General features: G+C 36.5%; 1 protein-coding gene across 1 annotated transcript; it reads right to left on the reverse strand.

Moving 5' to 3' along the window:
• Positions 1 to 4: 4 nt before the first annotated feature.
• On the reverse strand, positions 5 to 24,732 carry tprn (taperin). The gene is made up of 4 exons (XM_058777637.1): positions 22,608 to 24,732; positions 6,030 to 6,228; positions 5,221 to 5,336; positions 5 to 2,824 (listed from the first exon to the last, which is right to left on the reverse strand). The coding sequence occupies exons 1-4, from the start codon at positions 24,582 to 24,584 to the stop codon at positions 2,762 to 2,764; spliced, it is 2,355 nt and encodes a 784-aa protein (XP_058633620.1). The 5' UTR covers positions 24,585 to 24,732; the 3' UTR covers positions 5 to 2,761.
• Positions 24,733 to 25,682: the final 950 nt, after the last annotated feature.

A 25,682-nucleotide genomic window follows, 5' to 3' on the forward strand; every position in this document is an offset into this window, starting at 1 on the left:
TTCATAGCCTTCATTTGTTTATTTGACATTTCCTTGACATTTTTTCTCCTCTAAATTCATCAAAACCAAATTGTACATTTAATATTCTCTTGATGAAGAAAAAAAAAGGATGAAGAAAATTGACATACAGTACATTAACCACCAGAGCAATGAGCAGCTTGACTAGAGTTACAGGAACTAATGAAGCACTTGAAGTGGCATTACATTTTGTAAGACACAAAAGCAATAGTTCCCAACCCTCTAAACATCTAATATACAACCCTCAAGAATATTTCATGTTTGCAAAGAATATCTGGAGGAATTGTTATAGACTGGAATGTGCTAAAGTGACATACTGAACTACAATGAACAGTAAGACTTCGTTGAATTCTAACACTTGGTGAAATAGCCTTATTTGAACATTCTCTTGCATAAAATTTGCCCTTAATTATGTGACATGAAAAACCATGGGTTCAAAGACTTTGTTCAGACAGGCGGCAAGTTTCAAACACACTACCGTTCAAAAAAAAGGGACATGTCTCTTATGCTCACCATGGCTGCATTTAGCAAAAATACAGTAAAAACAGTAATATTGTGAAATGCTGCAACCTGAAATTATTTTAAATTTTAGTATATTTAAAAAATAAAAAATAAAATTCCAATGATGGTAAATGTTACGAGAACAATCAAAACCTGACGTACACAAGCTGACGTCTACATTATACCAGATATTGACTGTTTGAACAAATGGATCCAAATTCACCACCTTCAAAATAACAGCACAGACAATCGGTCCTAAAGACTGAATTAGGAAACCAAATCAGAATTGTGTGCAGTCAGTGTGAACAAAGCCAGAGTCTTAAAAAATAATTGTGCAGAAAATATTGATCAGCAGTTTTGAGCTGATAGCTGGTGCTTCAAGTCAATGTTATGCTACCAATGGATACACATACTATTTTTTGTGAAATAAATTACAGTATGAAACTGATATTAGATCCCTAAAAGGCATTATTCCAACCAAGAGCTGCGTAAGGTGCAAAATAAAGCAAAAACAGAACAGTGCAAATGAATGAATACAAAAGCACAGGACTAAGATGTAAGCTGTCCTAACAACACTCATGTAACGTTGTACATGATGTCAAATTATCAAAAAAAAAAATCCAAAAGCACCTTAGTGCTACTGCTTGCCCTGTGACTAAAAATATGAAAAAGTGATAAAAGATGCATGAAATAAATTATGAAAACTTCATCCTGGAGTGTACAAACTATACATCAATACTGGTCGGAGAGGCTGAGGAGACACGTCAGCAGATACGCCAAAGTCATTTAACAGATATGACACACTCAAGTCAGTTGGCATTGTGTGCATGTAGTCTTCATGTTTCGCACACACACGTGGCCCATGCATACAGCGTGCCCACTCACAAACTCACAAACTAATGTTTCCATCATAACTAAAATTGACCACTCCCCATACGTACTGCAAGAATGTCCAGTTCAAAACACATAAACCGAAGCACAAATATTGACAAACTGATGCAACTTTGCACAGCATAAATCTCACAAAGCCTGTCAAGAACACTTCCAGGTCATATTTCACTCCAAGAGTGAGGGAATAATGCTTGTGTTGCATTTTGCTTAAACAGTATTTTGAGGATTATTAGAAGTTGAATTAGATACAACCCATCCCACTGAAATTATCATTACCATAATGTAAAAAAAAAAAATTAATAATACAATGAAAACTGTAATTGCAGTATTTTTTTTTTTACTGTAAAAACACTAGATTATGATAATGAGCATGTAGCATGTAGGTTATGAGAAGGAAGGAAACGTGTAAATGTCATAAAAATTTAATATCACAATGGTAGTCCTAAAAACAGACTTCGTTGTATTTATGCTATAGGGGTGAAATTTAACCTGGGCATGTCTTCACAAGATTGACTTGCATTTATGATTGCATTTGTGATCCGAGTTAGGACTAAAATGTGGAGTGATTAATAGATTCTATTACCATAAAAAAGAAAAGCAATATTGGATGTGTTTACCAGCTTGCCAATTAAAAGCTGCTCTTTAAAACAGACCTAGGATCACTAAGTCAACACTAACATGTTGTTAGCATTTCAGCTGTATAGTATATCAGCATGTGCATTAGAAATGCCTACCTTGAACGAAACACAGACATACAAAGGGAAACATATGAAACTAAAGTGGAGGACTTCTATAGTTTGGGAGTCATGTCAATACAGACCTACACATGCACATACAAAAACATCACAAAGAACACGAATTGTGGCACCCTTTTACCAGTCATACGTAAGTCACTTATTTCATTTTTTGTTGCTCCACCCTATTATTGTCTCTTTCTGGAGTCCCATTACACACACTCCAAGTTTCCTTCTCTATTTTAAGAAAAGTCTCTCATCTTTCTCTCTTTTAGAAATTTGGTCACTTTCATGAGGTGAGGATTACATACGTAGAGCAAGTATGTGATGGAAGAGTGAAATTCAAGAGTGGAATGGCTGCTTGAGCCATTTTCCATGTCCATCATAATCACAATCGGTGGCAACAGGAGGTTAAATGTGAGTGACACATCCGCTGTGTGGATCAGCAATGAGGACAGTCCTGCTGTTGACGATGATGGTGCATGGGCATAGAATACGGAATGTATGTTTCCGTGCTGGTTGCTACTGGTCCCATTGTTCCGGAAGTTGTTTCTTTGCATCCAGGCTGGTGCTGGCAGGCAATGGTTGGTCCCGTATTTTCCAGACATCTGGAAGGTTTAGAAGTAGAGGGCTGGTTCACTGCTGAAGTCTGACAGAGAGGAGCTATCAGCAGGTGTCAGCTGGTGAACAAAAAAAAAAAGAGAGAGTATGCATTGATGAACTATGGAATTTTGTCAGGATTTGGTTCTTTACGGGACAACATTAGGCAAGGCAAGTTTATTTATATAGCACATTTCATACACAGTGGTAATTCAAAGTGCTTTACATAAAAGGAAGTGAAATAGTCATTAAAAATAATCATAATAACAAGAAATTAAAAATGATAATCACAACAATAAAAACAAAGTGATTTAAAAATTGATTTAAAAAGAATTTAAAACATTTAAGAATAGAAAGTGATTATATATAGTGTAATCAGTTCGGAGTAGCACAGTGCTCAATCAACAAATGCACAGCTAAACAGATGAGTTTTGAGTCTGGATTTAAATGTGGCTAATGTTTTAGCACATCTGATCTCTTCTGGAAGCTGGTTCCAACTGCGGGCGGCATAATAGCTAAAAGCAGACTCCCCTTGTTTTGTATGAACCCTTGGTATTTCTAGCTGACTCGATCCTAATGATCTGAGTGGTCTGTTAGGTTTATATTCAGTGAGCATGTCTCCAATGTATTTAGGTCCTAGGCCATTTAGAGATTTATAAACAAGTAAAAGTACTTTAAAATCAATCCTAAATGTAACTGGAAGCCAGTGTAAGGACCTGAGGACTGGTGTAATATGCTCAAATTTTCTGGTTCTAGTCAGAATCCTGGCTGCAGCGTTCTGGATGAGCCACAAGGGTGGGTTCAGCGCAGCCCTTCAGATACAAGGCGATTTGCGCTATGCTCGCCAGAGCGAAGTAGGCGGAGTTTTCAAAATTTTAGCGGAGTTCTATACTTCTAGTCATTGGATTGTTGTTCCAGGTCCGTAGCCAGCTTATTGAAAGGGGGGGTTCTTTTTTTTCAAAAAGTGGACCTTTTTGCAGTTTTTCTCCTTCTTTTGTATTTAATTATGAGGTTCAAATTCCGGCTGTATTGTAAACAATGGCGTTATCTATATTGCTTATCAATTTGAGCCTGAATGAGATGCAGAAGATATTAGTGAAGAGGATCGCGCAGAACCTGTGCAAGCACGGCTTTTAATGGTATGTGGGTTTTGTTTTGTTTTTTGGTTCATACTTTTAGATACGCTGTCAGTTGTAAGTGCTACTGCTTCTGTTAGCTTATAATATACGGTTTTATCCTGATTTAAGCTTTAATACAGCACGCGGCAACCGCATCGCAATTCATATATGAATAGATTTTTATGTGCACCCCTAGTTTTCTCCTCCTCTTCTCTGCAGCAGCACAACATGGCCTCACCCCCTTTGCTGCGTGTTACTGGGGGCGGGGTTTATCTGGGTCCGTGACGTATCGGACCCGGGAAGTAACTCGTTGTAGTACCTTACCAGTCGTTTTTGCAGGCATTAAACTGCCAGAATTTTAAAAGACTGCATTGAACTTTCAGCTTTGTAACTTTGCAGATATTGTTTATGCTCAAACAGCAACATTACACAGTAAGTAATGTTAAAAAAAGTGAAATCGCAATCAACCACCCCTTTAAACTTTGATGTGAAATACAGTAATCAATACCTCAAAACATCTGGCTTGTTCAAGAGAGATGTGCTAAAATTACTGGAAATACATCTGCGGTCACTAATATTAGTTTGGTCAAAAATAACTGACAATAACACAACCCCTAAAATGTTCATAGGAATACTTAATATTTTAGGTACTACAATTGAATGTTTGATAAGATTTTTTCATTTTTATTTTTGCATGAATAAATTACATTTGCATGAATTTAATCAAACAGTAAAAACAGTAATCTGTTTAAGTGATAAAGCTAAATTTTCAAAGGATTCTAATATGTTGATTTTATACTCAAGTATTTTTTGTCTTATTATGACAGTTTATTATTATTATCACAGTTAATATTTGTTTAATGTGCTAAATATTTTTTTGTGGAAACCGTGATGCTTTTTTCAGGATTCTTTGAGAAATAAAATAACAAATACAACATCTGCATTTATGTGAAATAGAAATCTTTTGTAACATTATAAAATGTCTTTACTGTCAACTTTTGAATGGTAGTGTGCTTCTTGTTTGCAGTTTCTAAATGTGCTAAATGTTTGCCTAAATGTTTGTATGGTTATCTTTGTTACCCTTTGTGACTTTAAGAGTGACTCTTGCATTCTGTAGATGCACAGAACAATAATAATAATTGATGGGATTTTAATGACAGTGTCGTTCCCATAGAGGCCATAGAGAATTGGGGGAGGGGTATTTTCGCTTGGGCCAGAAAGCAAACACCCAGAACACCCTAGCAACCAACCAACAATTCCTCAGAGATCACATAATGCCCTCATTTTACATGGACAGGAACCAATATCATGTTCTTCTCATTTTACACCACAATTGTGGACATATTCTTATTTCTCACCATGACCCCTTCTGTACTCTGTGAAGTATCTTCCCCCTGGTGAGCAGACTCATCAAGCTTGTGTTCTTGCCAGGCATTAAACTCCACCGAGTGTTTAGGTGTGTAACTGGAAAGATCTGAGGACAAGAGAAGAAAGGTATTAATGTCACTCCAGACTACAGAACTATCGAAGAAACTGTACTCCATTTACTGTACACTTTAAATATAAAGAAAATAATATACAATGTATTAAAATAGAATATTAATTTTAAAAATGATACTTATCTATTATATATTACAAAATTATACACCATATATATATATATATATATACACATTTTAATATTATAACATATCTCTAATATACACTTTCCCTTGTACATTTATATATACATTTTAACCTTAAAAAAAGCTCATGCCCATGTTATTTGTCAACTATCCAAATGCAATAAATGTAACACCTCATGACTGACCAGCAGGTGTCAACACTGTTCAACACTGTATAGAAAGGATGAACCTGAGAGATCATCTTAACAATCACCATCATCAATTCAACCATTATAACAAGCATTACTACAATATAGAAAGTGAATGTCTGCTATGGAGTTTCTTCATCAAACTGACCCCACTTCTTGCAAGACCACAAGAAACAGAACCCAATTTTCATAGTAAACTTCACTGGACTTCTAAAAGTTGCATCGCAAAATTCCATATATTTAGTGCATAAAAATAGTGTGTGAAATGGATCCATTTCCTGTTCACCTCATCCATGGTTGCTGTGCCTTCCTCTCATTCTATCCATTTCCTATCATTCTTCTCGTCTTACTCACCCGTGGTGTTGTTGGAGTGAGTGGGTGAGCTGGTGTAGCTGGCACGAGGAATGCTTATCCTCCCTGCAATGATCCCTCCATCATCATCTCCTCCTTTTTCTTCTCCTTCCTCCTCGTCCTCTCCACTGTCCCACACACTGCTCTCAGACGGGTATTCAAAAGTGCTCTGCAAGCTGGACTCATTGAAGGATATTTTCAGCTGTGGTGGAAGCAGAGGATCGTTTGTTAGGTTTCAGACCAATCATAAATAGAAATGCATGGAATCTACTAATGCTCTGCAGATTTCCACACAATTGGAGTGGATAGTGAAGGACATGTCTAGCTTACATGTGAACTCTTTCGACACTATTTAAAATGTACCTCATAAAGAGAAGCCAAGATCAGCAAGCAGTGAGAGCAGTGATCTGGGCAAAGTGTGGTGACTTTGAAGGAGATAAGATATAAAATAGTTTGGATTTGTTCAACATTTTAACATTTTTAAAGGGATAGTTCATCAAAAAAAATGAAAATTCTGCCATTAATTATTCACCCTCATGTCGTTCCAAACCTCTTAGACAAATTAAGAAATTTTTGATGAATTCCGAGAGCTCTCTGACGCTCCATAGACAGCAAGGATCCTAACACATTCAAGGTCCAGAAACGTAGCAAGGACATTGTAAAAATAATCCATGCGACATCAGTGGTTCAACCGTAATTTTTCAAAGCTACGAGAATAATTTTTGTGCGCAAAGAAATAAAAAATAATGACTTTATTTAACAATTCATCTCCTCCGCGTCACCCTGGCGCCATTTTGGAGAGTATCCACTGAACATAAACAACGTATGCTGTTCTCTGTCTGCAGCAGCATGCAGATATGTTGTTTATGTTGTTTACGCTTTGATCTGAATGTAAACAACACATCTGTGTGGTGCTGCTGTCACAGAACAGCATACGTTGTGATACTCTTCAAAATGGTGCCAGGGTGACACGGAGAAGACTAATTGTTTTGACTAAAAGTTGTTGTTTTTTTCCTCTTTTTTTTCCTCACGTGGATTATTTTAACGATATCCTTGCTACGTTTCTGGACCATGATCGTGTAAGGATCTATGGAGCGTCAGAGAGCTCTCGGAATTCATCAAAAATATCTTAATTAGTGTTCCGAAGATGAACGAAGGTCTTATGGGTTTGGAACGACACGAGGGTGAGTAATTAATGACAGAATTTTTATTTTTGAAAACATCACTACATAATTATTATAATTCCTGTTTGTGTTATGTTGTAGTTTGAGGACTTTAAATGAAATGTGAAATGAAATGTAAAATGAAATGTGTAAATTAGTAATAACGAAGTATAAGGTAAGTCCAATCTGGTTTATGGCACATAACAGCAGGTCCTGACCAAAATAAACATTTGTTTAGCAAAACTTCACCAGGCCTGTGCGCTTGAGATTTATCTACACCAGGGATCTATGGTAACAAATAGAGACATTTTTTGACTATTCACATAATGCAAATGAAAGGGAAATGGTGGAACAAAAATTAAGCATTAACAGACAACATAGTTTCCTTATTGCTTTATTTGTTTCTCACTCCTTACTATGGTTTATTTAAGTTTTACCGTTTTGATGATACCTGATAATCTAGTCAGTCATGGTCATAAATGCTGACACATATCAATGCTGGGAAACTCAAATGAACTAAAAGCACCCTTACGGAAATAGCGTGACAGTGGAGAAGCATCGTGATACTTTCAAATATAACATGGCACTGAATGATTACCATATTCATACTATGTACTAACATTTAAATTAATCTCTGATACAATGCACCTATTGTGTATAAACAAGGTAATACATTATACTTGTACAAAAAAAAAAGAACCTACATGAAATTACCTCCAGTATTTCTGCTATAATTATGAGACTTGTTTTTAATCCTTTTTATTAATACAGAAATGGGGCAATAAACAAAAGCAATTATATATCCATAACAAAATTAATATTAATCCCCCTGGTTTAAAAAAAAAAAAAAAAAGTCAATAGACTTGAAAGTGGGACTCTTTTGAAAAACTATCACCTGGAAACCACCAAGAACAGCCTAGCATTCACATATTAACATACTAAAAAAACACTCAAGACTCGACAGCAACGCTCTAGAAACCACCTACAACATTATGTTAATCTTATTAAGGGCGTATCAGACAAATAAACACTGTGTTGTCGGATTCAAATTTAATGTGAAGGGCAACTAGAAGATATTATACCCTAGTAAGTATATGGTGTTCTAAAGCACCCTGGTCAATGTCTGTGCCCTGTGTGTGTGTGTGTGTGTGTCAGCGCTGTCCTAAATCTACTCTAATCTCAATCACATGTCCTTCCTCAACAACATATACGCACGCTTCATTTACGAACGCTGTGAACGTGGCTCTACATGTTTCCACATGGCACACCCAGTAAAATGACTGGACAAAGGCCACATGTAATTGGGTGATGTTTATTTGGTGTAATAAACATTACATTACATACCATCTAATTGTTAACCATCATGTGTTTTTGAATTTAGCCTGTCAGTTTCCTTTCAGTTTCTTTCAATGTTTCTCTGGCCTATTTTCAAATATATTCTACCATTCAAAAATTATTTATTAAAAAAGGACATTTCAAATTGATCAGAAACAGTAAAGACTGCTATATTATTGCAAAAAAAATCTAATACATTAAAAAATATTGTTCTTTTAAACCATTCAATGAATGAAAATAATTATAAATGTACAAAAAATTTAAATATCTCCACAAAATATTAAGCTCCACTGCTGTTTTCAAATCAGCATATTACTATCAAATTATGGTTGAAACAGGGTTGCCATTAAACTTTTGACTACTGGGTGTGTAGTCAATTCTGTCTCTCTCTTTTTTATAAAGTTTTTGCAAGAACGAACATGATACCTAAAAGATTAATTCTCTACATTATTTGTTGTGCTTCCTGAAATATATACTGTAGTCTGTAATTATGTTCATTGTCCTTTAGCAGCAATTACAGCCTTTTGCTTGCACATTGTTTTGCACATTGAAAGTTTTGCCTAATCCTACAGGCAAATGCAAATATGTTCCAGCTCTAAAGTTAACGATGAGTATCTGTGGACTACAATTTTCAGATAATACTACTGATTTTCAATTAGATTTCAGTTCAGGCTTTCCATAATAATCACTTTCCTTGATCCATTCCTTCACAGCCTTTTTGCTGTGTGTTCTGGGTCACTGCCCTACGGGAAAATGAATCTTCACCCAAAATTAATATCTCTGGCTGACTGAATCAGGTTTTCTTTACAGATTTGCCTGTATTTTGGCTGTGTCCAAGTTACCCATGACAACAACAGCCTTTTCAGTTTCCTCTACTAGAAAGCAACTCTGATTCTGCCAGTTGCTACCATAGTTGATGCGTTATTTGGTTGTTTAGATGTATCTGTTTTGCACCAAACATGCAAGTCTCACGTTAATATGGACCTCATCAAATCACAAAACTTTTTTTTCGGTTCGCCACATTCTCCCTCAAGGTCTAAAATGCTGGCCTATCAAAAACATTTTTCTTAGCTACATGAAGTGCTATTAATCAGGCTGTCAAAACTTCACAAACTTGTTTCCACCTATAACAAAATCTTTACGTTATCTGATATTTCTAATTTAAGGTTGTTAAAACAGAGACTAATGTTTTTGTTTAGTTTTTTCCTGAAGAAAATAGCCTTGCAAAACTCACTGCAACGATATTCTACCTCTTTATTAAATCAGTTCTGTTCAAAAAGCTGCATAATCTGAGGTATAATGCATATTTTTGTGCAAATCAAGTTAAATTAACAAGTTTAATACTTTGATTAAATCCCTGAAGAAATAGTAATAGCAAAACTAAAAAATTCCACTTAAACATTTTTATTTGATTTTGCAGCACAACAAATCATCCGACACCCTAGATTTATTTCTACACTGAGTTTATCTCAAGGCATTCTGTGATTGTCTTAGCAAAGGACATGATGCTGCCTCAGAATTAGGCAATGCAAGGTATCTTAGAAGACAGAGTTAAGAAGTCTAGCTTTTGAAACTCATTGTCTCTTAAGCATCTATTCTGTCATAAATGCAATGGGCAGCTCACTAGGTTTTGGAGCAGCAATTACATTACATTTACATAAATATTTAAATTTAGCACTATTCTTAGCATTAAACACTTGTAACCATAGCCATTTTCCCATTCAACTACTGTAGTTTCTTGCTACTAAACCTACTGCTTTCTGAGGCACACTTTACCCAAACTCTGAATAAGTCACTGGCAGTAACAAGCAAAGTTTCCAGTGTGGAGTTATTTGGTCATTCTTGGCTCATACTGACATATTTCCTGACTATTCAGCCAGTGTTAGAAATTTAAGCACAGCATGATATGCTGGCAGTTTCAACCATTTCCCATCACAATTCAGAAACACAATTCATAAATATACTTCAAAAAAAATAAAAAATCTAAAAATTATTTGGCGTAAGAAAAAGTCAAATTCCATTCAAGCAGTTCAATCGTTATATGGAAATATTTTCAGAGAAGAAAATTCACCATTGGAAATGATGCTCCATATCCACTCCATATTTTGCTCTCCATGCATATAAAGGAAAATAAAAGCTTGAATTACTGAGAAAGAGTTTACAGTGGTGGATTTCAGACTCTCCTTATTTTAACATTTACATTTATAGATGTAGATAATAACAGTCATGATAGCAGCTCATTTCATCCTTGATGTTCAGATTATCACAGAGGTTTGTATATATAAATATGGATGAGTACTTAAAGATATTCAATTTCAGAAATTTCCTTACTTGCAATTAAAATGAACAATCATTTAATTAATAACATTACTTTATTATTATTATTTAATACATAACAATAATAAATTATAATAGTTTAATATTTAATAAAATACGATCAGTTTTTCCAGTAAAATTGAGTGAACAAGTTCACTATCTTATCTAGTTATCTATCTTTTGTGTTAATCATTTTAAAACAGCCAAAAAGGGAGAGACAGCAGATCTGTTAGAGCAGAATTTACTAGAGACGCTGTCCCGATTTGAACCGGTTGAGACTGCATAACTACACACACACACACACACACACAAACACAAAGTACATACTGGGGGTTTCTCCCTGAATTACAACCTTTGGTTGGCAGCAGACTGTATATGCAGAAGCTGTTTGTCTGTGTTTGTGTGTTTGTGTGTGTGTGTGTGTGGGGGGGGGGTGTTGCAGTCTCTCATTGAAGTGTTGAGCAGACTGAGCAGATGCCTGATTAAAGCTAATCTGCTGCCAGGGTGTTTAATATTAGAAATCCCTCAGTACAGTACAGCTGGTAAGACCTACGAAACATAAACACACACACACGCACACATATGGTTTTATAAGTGTGTGATGTGGGCGATCCAGTGTGATAAATGTGTGTAAATGTGTGTTTCATATAATATAGGAGATCAGAATATTTCATTCACGTCTGAAACATTTCATTTGCACTATAGAGTATGAAGAACTGTGCAAGAAATCCAATGCACACACACAGTTGGAAAACAGTTCCTTCATTTCATAGTACAATATAACTCCCATGATCTTGCATATATATATATATAAGTATAATATTATTGGTTTGGCAGCAGGTAATATGAAGGTGTGCATGAGAAATGTTGTAGTCACAGCATCAAGGACTAAGTGCATGCTTTCATCGATGGAATGCCTTTAAAATCTTTATCAAACTGAACACCACCTCTCAAGAGCAACAGCACTGTAAAGGCACGTATGTGTTCTAACATTCTCACTGAAAGCGAAAAGCATCCAACAAAATAGTTTGAATACTACCTAGGTTATATTCTTGTTTCTATGTTCATCTTCTATTGCACAAGGGTTTGTGGGTAATATAAGCTGACAGCAAGCTAACAAAAAGCTAACAGCATTTAGGCAACTTTGGCCAATGTCACTGAATTATAAATTGGGAGATGCTAACTGTAATTTCACATACTATATGTGACCCTGGACCACAAAACCAGTCATAAGTGTCAATTTTTCAAAATTGAGATTTCTACATCATCTGAAAGCTGAATAAATAAGCTTTGTTGGGATCGGACAATATTTGGCTGAGATACAACTATTTGAATATCTGGAATCTGAGGGTGCAAAAAAATCTAAATACTGAGAAAATCACTTTTAAAGTTGTCTAAATTAAGTTCTTAGCTATGCATATTACTGATCAAAAATTAAGTTTTGATATATTTACAGTAGGAAATTCACTAAATATCTTCATGGAACATGATCATTACTTAATATCCTAATGATTTCTGGCATAAAATAAAAGTGGATCATTTTGACCCATACAATGTATTTTTGGCTATTGCTACAAATATACCCCAGTGACTTAAGACTGGTTTTGTGGTCCAGGGTCACATATAGGACAGATATGCAAATAGCCAGCATGTTATTGTGGTCACAGCTTAAAAGATGAAAAAATGGAAATGGAAGAGATTTTATCACTTTATCTCGTCATGCCTGGTTAGGACACAGCTTCTGGGTGTGCATCAGAAATTACAACACATTGTTTTGTTTGTGGATAAGAAGAATGTTTCTACACATTAGTCACAGTATAAATGAATTGGATACGAGTAGGTCTGATGGAATCTCCATATTTCTACAAAAGCCAAACGCACTTCATCCACAATGTGTTACATGTTTGTTTTATTAAGAAAAATACGATCATATTACCCCAATTTTACATTCTCTGCACTGGCTACCTATTAAGTTCCGTATCAGTTACAAAATATTACTACTTACTTTTAAGGTCCTAAATGGTTTAGCTCCTGCGTACCTAACTAGTCTTCTATCACGCTACAATCCATCACGCTCCCTAAGGTCACAAAACTCTGGACTCTTGGTAGTACCTAGGATATTAAAGTCCACTAAAGGAGGTAGAGCTTTTTCACATTTGGCTCCCAAACTCTGGAATAGCCTTCTTGATAATGTTCAGGGTTCAGACACACTCTCTCTGTTTAAAGCTAGATTAAAGACACATCTCTTTAGCCAAGCATTCGCATAGTGTATCTTCAGTTACATCTGATTAAATGCACATTTTCATTCTTTTGCTTGGGTTGAACACATAATTTTTTGCTTAGTTGGAACAGCAGCTATGCTAATTTCTCTCTATTTCCTTCTCTGTTTCTGCCACGGGATGCCAATCCTAGGAATTACACAAGCTTCAGTCTGGATCCAGCCCTTACAAAGACCTGAAATGAGATGGTGCCAACCCCCAGAAGACCTCAGATGATGCTGACTCTCAGACAACATACAAAACTACCAAATTTTGCTATAAGTTTGATTGCAACATATAATCATTGCTGTTAATAGTGTTCACCTTCTGTTTGATTACTTGATATTAACTGCTTGATTTTTACTGTACATTTCTGCCATATGGACATCAACTTGAGATAAGCTATTACTAAATATAATGTAGAAACTTTACTTTTCTGTAAAGCTGCTTTGCAACGATTTGCATCGTGAAAAGCACTATACAAATAAACTTGAACTGAATTGAATTGAATTATTAACAGTTTTGTTTTTTCTTTAAATTGTAAAATAAATGAATTGGATACGAGTAGGTCTGATGGAATTTCCAGATTTCTACAAAAGCCAAATGCACTTCATCCACAATGCTTTACATGTTTGTTTTATTAACAGTTTTGTTTTTTGCTTTAAATTGCAAATTTTGTCATCATGTAATCATTTAGGATCTGTAGGCAGGAATACACACTGGATGTATGGCCAGTTCTACATGAGTTCTACATTATCAAAATTTCAAAATTGCTCTCACAAAATGCATGATTGCGATGCAGTTGCGATTTTGCTAAATTTATTAAAATCCAGAGTCCACAACTGTAGAAGTCCATTTCTACTAAGCATTTACTAATTCAGGATTATTCAATGAATACAAATGTAACAGCATTCACCCAAAATAGAAATCTTTTGTAACAATACAAGTCTTTATTATCACTTTTTATCAATTTAATATATCCTTGCTGAATATAAGTATTAATTTCTTTCCAAAAAGAAAGTACTGACCTCAAATTTTGCACGGTAGTATATATTGTTTTCTTTTAAACATATATCAGGGTTTATATATATATATATATATATATATATATATATATATATATATATATATATATATATATATATATATATATATATATACATACATATATATTATATATATAAATATATATTATAAAAGTTATACATTTTATAAATTAGAGATTATAATTTAAAGTATTTTAAAATAGGAAATGAAAATCATTATTTTAAATTGTAATAATATTTCACAATATTATTGTTTTTACTGTATTTTGATCAAATAAATACAGCCTTGATGAGCATAAGAGATGTCATTACAAAACATTAAAAATCTTACTGATCCCAAACTTTTGAATAGTAATGTATATTTCCAAGTTATGATTAAATTAGAAATGTGACCCCACTGTGTGTGCACACTAAATGAAAACATACCATTAGATTACAGAAATATGTGCACAAGTCACAACAATGTATTCAGCCGAATCCCATAGATTTTCCCCCAAAATCAGCATTGAAAATGTGAAAAAGTGTGCAGAACTAATGTGGGCCTAGATTTGAGGCATGCTCTCATTTATGGAAAGGCTTGAAATATTAATCAAGCCTAACATAAGCACTCATGAACAACACTGTTGTTATGGTGTGTAACGCTGCCTGATATGGGTGGTTTGATAAATCATTGGCAAGTATAGGGCAGAGGGAGGGAAGGAAGTGTTTTGGAAACAAAAAGGCAGAGATACCTAATTTGGGATTTCTAATGACAGGATAGAAAAGCTGCGGTCTCTGTTGCTCAGCGACAGGAACCACGGCTATTTTTAAAGGAGAGAGCAGAGGAGGAACTATAGCAAGAGCAAGAGAGCATGCAAAGAGCGAGAATACAAGTATGCTATACTCTCAGTAGTAAACGGTGGGAGAGACAGAGAAAGAAGATTCCTATCAACAGGTCTATCACAGAAAACCAGGACAGGAAAACATGGCTGCCTGTATCAAGACATAAATCATCTGTCATATCATTCTTTCTGTGATGACCTACAGTGGTCAGCTGGTATTTTTGTTGCAGCTTGAGCCTATGGTCAAGATCTATTTGAATAAGATTAGTATTGACTATTTCAAGCCTGACTCTCAAACAACAAATTAGCATATGTGCAAACATCCACGCAAGTCAGCACAAGCACAAATATTTCACACAAATGTCTTTCAATTTGTGTCATTTAAAAGAATATTTCAGGTTAAAATGAATTCAAGAGACAAGTCACCCATTAATGAATCTGGCATCAGGACTCCCATTATAATTAAAGCTAAAGTGAATTTAGGCATTACAATATTATAATTTATTTAAAAAAAAAAAAAAAGAATATTAGTTTGATATTAAGATTCATGTGTTATTAAATGTATAACTTTTTAGAAATTATTAATGTTTTCAAAGATTAACTTGTGTTTAGATGACAGAAAAGGTCATCTAAATATAAGGTGAAATAAGTGTGCACAATAAAAGTTCCAATATATATTCAATATCTAATCTATATACACTAGCGTTCAAAAGTTTGAGGTCAGTAAAAATATGTTGGGTTTTTTTGCATTTATTTAATCAAAAATACAATAATATTGTGATTGTGAAACAGTTTTACAAATTTAAGTTAGTGTTTGCTATTTTTATCTGTTTTAAAATGTAATTTATTCCAGTGTTGGCAAAGCTGAATTTTCAGCAGCCATTAATTTAGGCTGCAAAGTCATTATTAGTGTTGAATACAATTGTGCTGCTTAATATTTTTGTGGAAACCTGATTAATTTTTTTCTTTGATAAGTTCAAAAGAACAGCAATTATGTTTAATTTTAAAGCTTTTGTAACATTATAATATAAATGTTTTAAACTGTTACTTTTTTGTTGAATAAAACAAAATGGGTAACATTTTACTTAAAGCCTTTATGTATGCTGCATTATAAAGGGTTATTCAAGTTTATAATGTATTATAATTATTCATAATGTGCATTGTAATACATGATATCTTGTCATAAATAATTATAACTGAATTTAAAATGCATAGTGTAACAATGAATCGATAAGTGTTACAATGTATTATGGTAACAATTACTCATGAGATTGGACAATGCATTATAAGGTGCATTACAACAAGGCATAATTATTGCATTAAAACTACTTTTATAATGCATTATACATAAAGGCTTTAAGTGAAGTGTTACCAAAAAATCTTACTGACCCCAAACTTTTGATTGGCATTGCATTGTACATCCCTATTTATCATAGATTTATTATTATTTTTTAATCATTTTTGAAGCTTGAAATTGTTGGTCCCCATATTCACTGCTACTACATGGAAAAAAAGCACACAATACATTATTCAAAACGTGTTCCAGAGAAAAACTAACAGCATATGGGTTTGGACTGTTTCTTTAAGGATACAATTAACTTAAAAAGCAACAATGACACTGCTGTAACACTTTCACATTCACACAGACTAAAACTTTCTCTCTCTCTTAAGTTCTCTCTGCTACTCTCTCAGTCTCTCACACACATGCTGGAGTGACTCTTGAATTAAACATGACAGTGACAGTGGCGCTTTGCAGTCTGAATTCTAATTACATCGACTCTATTGTAGACACTGCAGCCATGTGACAAGCAGGCACACACACTCTCTCACACACAGAAGTGGTCCATATGGGATTACACAATGGCGTCAAGACTGTAGGACACATCATTAAATTATCTGAACTTCAAAGTCCATGACACAATGGTGCATACTAAGGGCAAAGTAAAAAACACACAACACACACAGCTGCTGAAGAGCCTGTGTCTGTCTGCAAGGAGAACTTCCTGGAGGACACCAGTAAGGTTAAGAGAGGGGAGGCGGGGGGAGGGGGAGGGGGAGGAAAGGAGGAAGTGAGGATAAGAAGAGAGAGAGAGGTGTGGTGCATGATGGAGACGGCATTCTGACTGGTCAATAATTAAACATGGTGGACTTTCACACTCCTAGCAGGACGCACAGGGAAAGAGGTATGTTTGTAAGACACACAAGAAATGTGTACTTTTTATGGACTGAAATAAATCTTGCAAGCTAAAAGAATCTGCAATGAGAGGTGTAACCTCGAGCATAAGGGAAATTTTGGATTACATTTTTTAACTGTACACTGCATAATAAAAGTTGACCAAACAAAACAGTTGTTATGGGTCCATGACAAATACGAGTGCCTTATTTATAAAAAATAAATAAATAAATTCCAAGGTCAAAAGTATTTTTTACAAGTATCATAAATTGTAACTGTATAAATATTATTACATTCTTGGGGAGTTGCACCACATGACATTTAACAACCTGAACTAACCTTTCCTTAACATAAAAAGGTCAAATTATCTCTTATACAAAAGGTCAAATTATTAATATACATATTGTCCTTGACAAACAGTAAGGATCTGCAAGGGTCCTCTATATGACATAATTTCCTGTTTGTTTGTTTTTTAAAGTACATTATTCCAACCTACTTAATATGGTTTATTTTCGAGAATTACTTTGAAAACTAAGGCATTTTAATATCAGGAGATACGCTGACATGCTGACATTATGCCCTCAAAAACAAGTAATTTTGCTTGCCTCATGGACTCAAACCTCATGGATTGAACTGCTCGATATTAATAACTTTTGCAATGTCTTTTTAAACTTTCTGAAGCTTGAACATTTTGGTGAAATGAGGGACAAAAACTTTTTTGGGGTGAGTAAATGACGGCATAATAAGTTTCATTTTTGGGTGAACTATCCCATAAGTTTGATTGCTCAGAAAAGTGAATCCACACCTCTCCTCAAACAGCCACACGATTTGTGCCATTCATGCTCATGGCCACAATTATTGTGGTAAGTGTACCAATATAAGTAAGACTTTAAGCACCTTGTTCAGAAAGGCTGTGGCAACATGTGAATAATACACTAATAAAACCACTCTCCACAGCCTCAAAGACAAACAGAGAGATGGGAGTTATAAGCTTAGAGTGTACTAATGGCCAACCAACACTTATGCACATCAGCATAGCCAGCACCTGCGTAAAAACCCCCGCACATTTTCTAAAGCTGGGCCATGTCAAATTAAACCTTCAGAGGTTCATTAAAACACTCCTTCTTCAAGGGCTTCAAGAATGAGCAGACAAACATAAAAGCTAGTATTAAACCTCTGACATATTTTGCCTCAGGCTTTTAATAATATTAACTTTCTGTGAACACACTATAAAAATAAGCATTTTCATCTTCAGATCAAAGATCAAGTTATAAATGTCCTCTGTATGCTGACTGGATTCCTGTATATGCAATGTTTGATGAGCACAGAGGAGCATTTCATGTAGAGATTCATTGTCAGACAAAACCAGTCAACAATGCACACATTTTTAAGGCTATTGTCTCCTATTCTGTCACATTCTTCCATACCATTAATACAGAGTAAATGTGGCATCCGATTCAGCAAATATCACATAATCTTTCCCATGAAATCAGACCTTGCTAAGCTACACACATACATCTGCTGCAAAAGACATATGAGCTTTTAGTCTGAAACTCAGTCAGCTCATTTTAATTATATGTATTATTTACCATGGTTCTGCACAGACCTGGGTCTATAGATAGGTTCTTGAACAAATTCACCCTCATTACTTAAAGCAAGTTTAACCTCAAGGCACAAGCAAAATTAAAGGTCATAACATCATGACTAATCTATACACCAGTGGGATCCAGTGAAGCCCGGAGCATAATGAACTGTCCCAGGACAGACAATATGCTAAGAGCATTGGTGAGATTTTGGCCCAACCCCCTCAAACCCCAAAAGAAAAGACAAGCCCCTGACAGACCCCATCCAGGCTTCTCGGGCTGTTTTAGACCATGATGCTAACAGTGTAAGATAAAACACTGTACAATAACTATGTAATAACACAAAAGATTTTACATGGTTAGGGCTGTACAATATCAGAAAAAAACTTATAAAATAAAATATTATATTACATTACATATACATCACAATATTTTGTTCACAGTATAAAAACACATACTTTAATAGTTACATTTGGAAGGAATTCATTATTCTAGGGTGATTTTGTTGTGGAATGCATTTTTATTCAGAAAATGTTTTTGGAAATGTAACACTTTATTTTAAGGATAAATTCTCACTAGCTGCTTACTAGCATGTCTATTACTAGCATACTGGTTGTTCTTTAGTACTTACTGTAAAAAGCACCTTATTCTGTATGATCATATTTTAGATCCCTCCCCATACCTAAACTTAACTGAACTATTTGGGAAAAACTTGACAAATTTGGATTTTTACATTTGTACACTCTACACGAGAATAAACTCAAACCATAAACTGAATAGAGTTTTATGAGTATGCACAGGCAACCATTTCATTTAGAAATGTAAAAAACACAGCCCTGGCCTCAAGAATATAAGGAACTTTTGGAGTAAGTAGGCCATAAAGACTCAGATGCACATGGACACAGTGAGTGAATTCCAAACAAATGACACGGCCTTGATGTTGCCATAATTTCTGCTGCCCTGTCTAAGCTCCAGACCAGAAAAGGCTTCAGTGTAACCTCTAAAACCCATCAAAACAAAGGTGTGGCATGAGCCAATCCTCAAACACGTAACAATCACCCACAAATACAACAAAGAGCGAGAACAAAAGCAGCATATAACCTAACCCAAAATGGGCCTGACCGTCTGGATGTTTCACAGAGGAGAGGCCCACGACATTCTGCCAATGATCAATTTGGCATGACTTCATTATAGATTCAAATGTATGCAAAAAAAAACTTTCAAGAGTGTAACCTCACAAATGCATTTCAAATTGAGGTAATTGAAGAAAATGTGAGTGATGCACACCTTAGGTCTTCAAGGCCCATTCACACCAACCACGATGACTACAACAAAAACTATATTAGCAGCAGCCACACTAACTGATGATAACTTTCTGTTTCTGCACACAGCAGTTATGTCATCTGCAACTACAAATGCTCAAGCTCTTTAAAGTCGGGTGGATTGTGATTCTCATCATTCATCAACTGATATTATTACTCTGTGTCGTTTTTGTTATAGCTATGGTTTGGACTTCCCTGTTCTCATGGAATTAGAATGATTATTAACACTTTATAGTTATAGTGTAAACGGCCCTGTAGGGTGATGTTCACCACATTGTAATGAGACACGTTTTGAAGGCACAGGACGCACGCTTATACAGAAAGAAAAAAAATAAACTACTTTTAACTTGACATGGTGTCTTAAAAACAGCAAAGGTGCAAGACTTCAGCATCATAAATCATCAGAGTACACAATAAACAAAAACCTATATGAATAATGCAGGAAAGTCAGATATTCATTTTCTTGACATTTCCTGTTAAAGCACAAAAGTGCTGCTTTAGCAGTACAAGTGATGCTTATCAGAGAAAGTTTACTGTGCAGAGTCTAACTCAACTAGCTGTCAGAAGTCTAAAATCCCTGCAGAGAAGCAGTGTTTCTAATTTCATCCCCATTGGATTTATAGCTAAAATATTAAAGCTAACAAAAATTAGAAGAAAAAAAAGTGAAACTCGAACTGACAAACTCGAACATCCGGAATCATTACACCTTTTAATACACGCTATGAATCTAAACCTAGTTTGACATTAATCAGCAAAGGCTCCATGACTGTTTGAGAGAACCACTATGCAGAGGAAACGGATTGTTGCTGCTAGTTTGGTTTCCTGTTTTGAGATCGATTTTGACTGTGAATGGCAGCATGTTATGTAACAAGTCAAACAAATCTCAAGTACGGCCTTGCAAAGACCTTTATTAGACCTCAGTAACTCCTAGACTTGACTCCGAACAGAACACATGACTCATTTTCCTACATAAATCACCTGACCTTCTCTGGCAAGTTTTTTACTGCTCTTTACATTTGGTTATAAACTAAAGTTGCAATGTGAGCACATACTGCCGGCTGTGTCCAAGTCCCAAACTATATTTTCTATATCACTTGCAGATAGCATTTTGTCCTTCAAGTTGCCCTTCTAAATTTGTGAATGTCATTTCATTAGAAACAAAGTATCAAACCAAGCGGCTTCTATTGTTTTCTAAGAAACGACACTTTTCTTTTTGAGATGATTTCTATTTAGCTGGTGTTTTGGTTATTTTGGATATATGAAGTCAGCTCTCATTAAGTTCACACAGGTGTCCTAACAGAGTAAGCCTATGTGTAGTTCATCACATTAATGGTATATCTTTTTTTTCTTTTTCTTTTTTTTGCTCAAGAAGTGTGCTTATACTGTTTTTATTTAAAATAAACGCTGCTTGCCATTTGTAATTTGAAAGTGTGTTATGCTGAGTGATATTGCAAATTAGTATTTATTATCATAATCATAAACACACTTTTTTGTAGCTCAGATAATTTTACAGTTTAATGCATTTTGTTATTCTTCTTCTTTAATGCACTTTGTTATTTACCTATTGTGGCTAATAAATCAGAAGTCTTGCACATTCACAGAAAATAGCTTCCTTCCGTGTTGCAAAATAAGATGGTTAGCATAGAATCAAACCAGAAAAGTTATTACTTGTTTGGACTGATGTCTTGCAGGAGGCATCTCAATGTAACCTGCATGTGTCGTGACCACTACAAAATCCACGTTTTATGAGATGTGTATGGAACATCCAAACAGCTATGTTGAAACATCTTGAATGATGCATTGTTTAAGAATACGGTGAACCTTTGAACAGGTCATAAACACCCAACAAACATGTCTGAAAAACCTCTGTAAAGCCTTTTTTGTGTATTTGCACAAATTTCAAACCCAAAAATAAACCGGTAACACTTTGGTATAGGGACCAGTTTTAAATAGTTGTTATTAGCATGCCTATTATTAACATATTGGCTGTTTATTAGTACTTATAAAGCACATATTCTGCATGACCATGTTCTACATCCCTAATCCTACCCAATACCTAAACTTAACAACTACCTCACTATTAATAAGAAGTAAATTAGAAGTTATTGAGGCAAAAGTCATAGTTAAGGGTTTGTTAATGGCAAGAATTGAACCAGAATTTAAAAATGTATTTAATCAAGACACTTGCCAGGATGGAAAAGTGCATTCTTCTTAAAAGGATAGTTAACCCAAAATTTATAAAGTTCGGCTATTATTTACTTACCCTTATGTGGTGCCACAACTCATATGACTTTGTTTCTTTATTGGAATGCAAAATGAGCTATTAGGCAGAATGATAATGAAAGGTGACTGGGAGTGCCTAATGTTGCCTTTTGTGCTCCACAAAAGAAAAAATGTGATACAGGTTTTGAATGACATCAGGATGAGTAAATGATGACAGAATGTTTGTTTTGGGGTAAACTATACCTTCTAAGCCACTTCATAAAAACATCCTATTCTTTAATATATGTCTAGTAAGTAAATGACCAATGTAGATATTACGCTAAATATCATACTATATTTACCTTTTTTCCTGTTGAGCCAGTCTTCGAGAGACAGGATCGCCCAAGGGAGAGGTAGCCCCCAATGACCTCTATCTCCTCTGCAGCAGGGTAACGCTTTTTAATCAGGGTTCCCAGATGGGCATAAGGGGCCTGTGGTGTGCTCTGAGACTCACTGACGACTTCTGGGTTCTCAGCAGGGCCAGACTGGGCCTCAGGCCTCCGTTTCGGAACAACTGTAAACGTATTTCCTTTGCGCCTCTGCACTGCAGGGCTCAGGACGGGTGGCGTGGTCTCCACGACTATGTCATCAATGTTTGTGATAGGCAGCTTATCAACCGGAGGTTCCTTTGGAGACGGGACTGATTTGACGGGTGAGCCAATTGAGGGCGGAGAAACTGGGGCTGGAGAGGTGGGTGTGGCAGGAGGGGTATGTTGTGGAGACTCTGTTTTGGCTTCTATGGTCACCTTTTCTGTAAGCTTTGGTGTGGAGGGTATGAAGGAAGCGGGCAAGGGGGTTGGCACTGCGAGCTCTGAAGCTGCCACACCCACCAGGGGTCGTGGGGATGGGGGGGAAAGGACAGGGCTGGATGGGGCGGTGCTGCCAGGTGACGAAATGGCCGCACGACTCTTGGGAATGACGGTGAAGGAATTGCGAGACTGGAGTCGCAAGTTGGCGAGTGCACGGGCCTGTAAATCACCAGGCGGAAGGAGAGAAAGATTCGGGCGAGGAGACGGGCGGATCTCAAAGCTGGGTGATAAGGGGGGCGATGTGGGGCTAGGAGAACAGTCGGCACGGGCACGGTGGCTCTCCGGAGAGCATGGCACCTTGGCTTTAGAGGCCCCATCTGTGCTGTCCCAGTCTCGTTCTCTAACAGGCTTGGACGGAGACCTCTCAGTGTCCTCCTTGGGATACAAAGTGACACTTCGTCCCCCGCTCCCCTCGAAACGTCTACGTGAGGAAGACACTAACTGAGGGGATCCAGAAACGGGTGTACTACTCCCTGAGTCACTAGGAGAGGCGTGATGGTTGCTCATGGAAGACTGGACATTTTGGAAGACCTTGCTGTGTGGAGAGCTCGCTTGCGGAGACACTGGGCATTTTGGCACCACATCTGGCTTGGGTCTGGAGCTTGGCCTGATAGGACTAGAGTCCAAGTCCAAGAGGTTTTCCGTGCTGCGTGACTTGGCCTGCAACTTGCCATAATTCCTGTCAAATTTCTGTAACATGCGACTCACCCTTCCTTGCCCCTCCAGCGGGGCGGACGCCGGTCGTCCCAGCGTGCTGAGGTTCTCCTCGCTTTTACTAAGCGCAGTATCGTAAATGACGACTTCCTTCGCGCGTATCTCCGTAACCGGACTACCTCTCCGGTCTAACAGGTCATTGAGAGAGCTGTATCCGCTCACCGTGCCGTTCTGCTGCAGTTTCGATGCATGCTTCAAACCACATCCTTCCGAGAAGTACTCCGGGTCGGATTCAATAATGATGATATTCTCAGCGCGTATAGTCCGTATCCCGGGAACGCCGCCGTATAACTCGAGGATGTGCTGAACCGGTCGCGCGGCGTTCTCTTGGCTCTGGCGCTTCTTGCGTTCTTTTTCCAGTTTAATGAATGGGTTTTCCTGCAGCGGACCCAAGCTCTCTTGCAATACCAGGCTCTCATGCGCTCCGTTGTCTCTCGCCGTTCTCTCCTCCGTGTGGCTCGGGTCCGCAGATGGCCAGTGCTCTTTTGTTTTCACCGGTGACAGATCCGGGCTTTTGGTCGCGCGCTTGGCAGCGGTAATGGTATAGTTCCTGCTAGAATGTGCGCTGCTAATATCATCCTTGCTTTTGCTGGCCGTTACCTCGCCGTTAAGTCGAGATGCGACGGACTCGGCACCTGCTCCGGACCCACCGCCCTTCGCCTTTCTCCGCTCAAGGATCTCGCGTTTCCAGGCCGGCATCCTCGGGCTCTCCTGCCCTGGCTCTTGGCGAAGAACGCGAAGATCCCCGCCCGACATTATGGGAGAAACGGGTTTTATAGGGGTACGTGTGAAACCAAATAATCTCTCGCCGTACCTGCAGCGCCTCTTCTTATTCGTACTCGTACATCATTGCAGCCGCAACAATGTATCCTGCATGATGATGATGTGCTAGTCTACCGACACGACCCCGCCCTCGGAGTGTGACGTCAGATTTTCGTCTCAGGGTGGACACCTCATTTGCTCATTTTGATTTGAGGCACACCTTTTGTTTGAACATATGCCCCGCCCCCTACTTTCTACTATTGTGAAGATTAAAGCGAGCCCTGTCAGTCAAACACAGCGAGACCCGCCCATTTCATTTCTTTAACCCTTTCATTATTTCGGAATGGTTTATATTATGAATGGGCAAAACTGCAAGCTGTTTCGAACAATACACAATACGCAAGATAACATTTAATGGAAAATAAAATATTTATTTCCTGTGTTTGTGTGCGTGAATAAAACGCATTCTGAATTTAATAAATTATCTGTTCTAAATGTTATGTAAAAATAATATAAATAATATCAATTGCAATAAATTATACATAAGTTTTTTCATAAGAAACAAAGCAACAAAAGGTAAGACATTTTAAACAATTAATTAATTTATTTATTTATTTATTAATTTTAATTTTCAAAACGAAGGTTACGGAGAGTTGTAATGTTCCCTTGACCATGGCGTGGTGCAACTATTTGTCGCTGTTATAATCTAGTTTTAATTCAGAAAAAAAATTAAATGAAAAAGAAAAATGTACAACAAAATAAATAATATATGTGTAAATACATGATTACAGTAGACCTACTGTTTTTCGAATGCAACAAATGCGAAGGTGACTGACAGGATCAAAACGGATTGTTTGATCAAATAAATCTGATATTTTAAAAAAGTAGAATATGCCATATAATGACGTGGTACGACTAATGTCCTCGTCACTCTCATAATCCGGTTTTAATCAGATTAATTAAAAGGCACAGAAATAAAGATTATAGCAAGGCATCATAAGTACAGCGCGTCAAGATATTTATAGGCTGTGTAGCCTATTATGCACCTGAGCATTCTGTAAATTTAGATAACCTCATAATCAGGAAGGGACG

The sequence above is a fragment of the Onychostoma macrolepis genome, chromosome 05 (assembly GCF_012432095.1).
Source record: "Onychostoma macrolepis isolate SWU-2019 chromosome 05, ASM1243209v1, whole genome shotgun sequence".
Taxonomy (NCBI): Eukaryota; Metazoa; Chordata; class Actinopteri; order Cypriniformes; family Cyprinidae; genus Onychostoma; species Onychostoma macrolepis.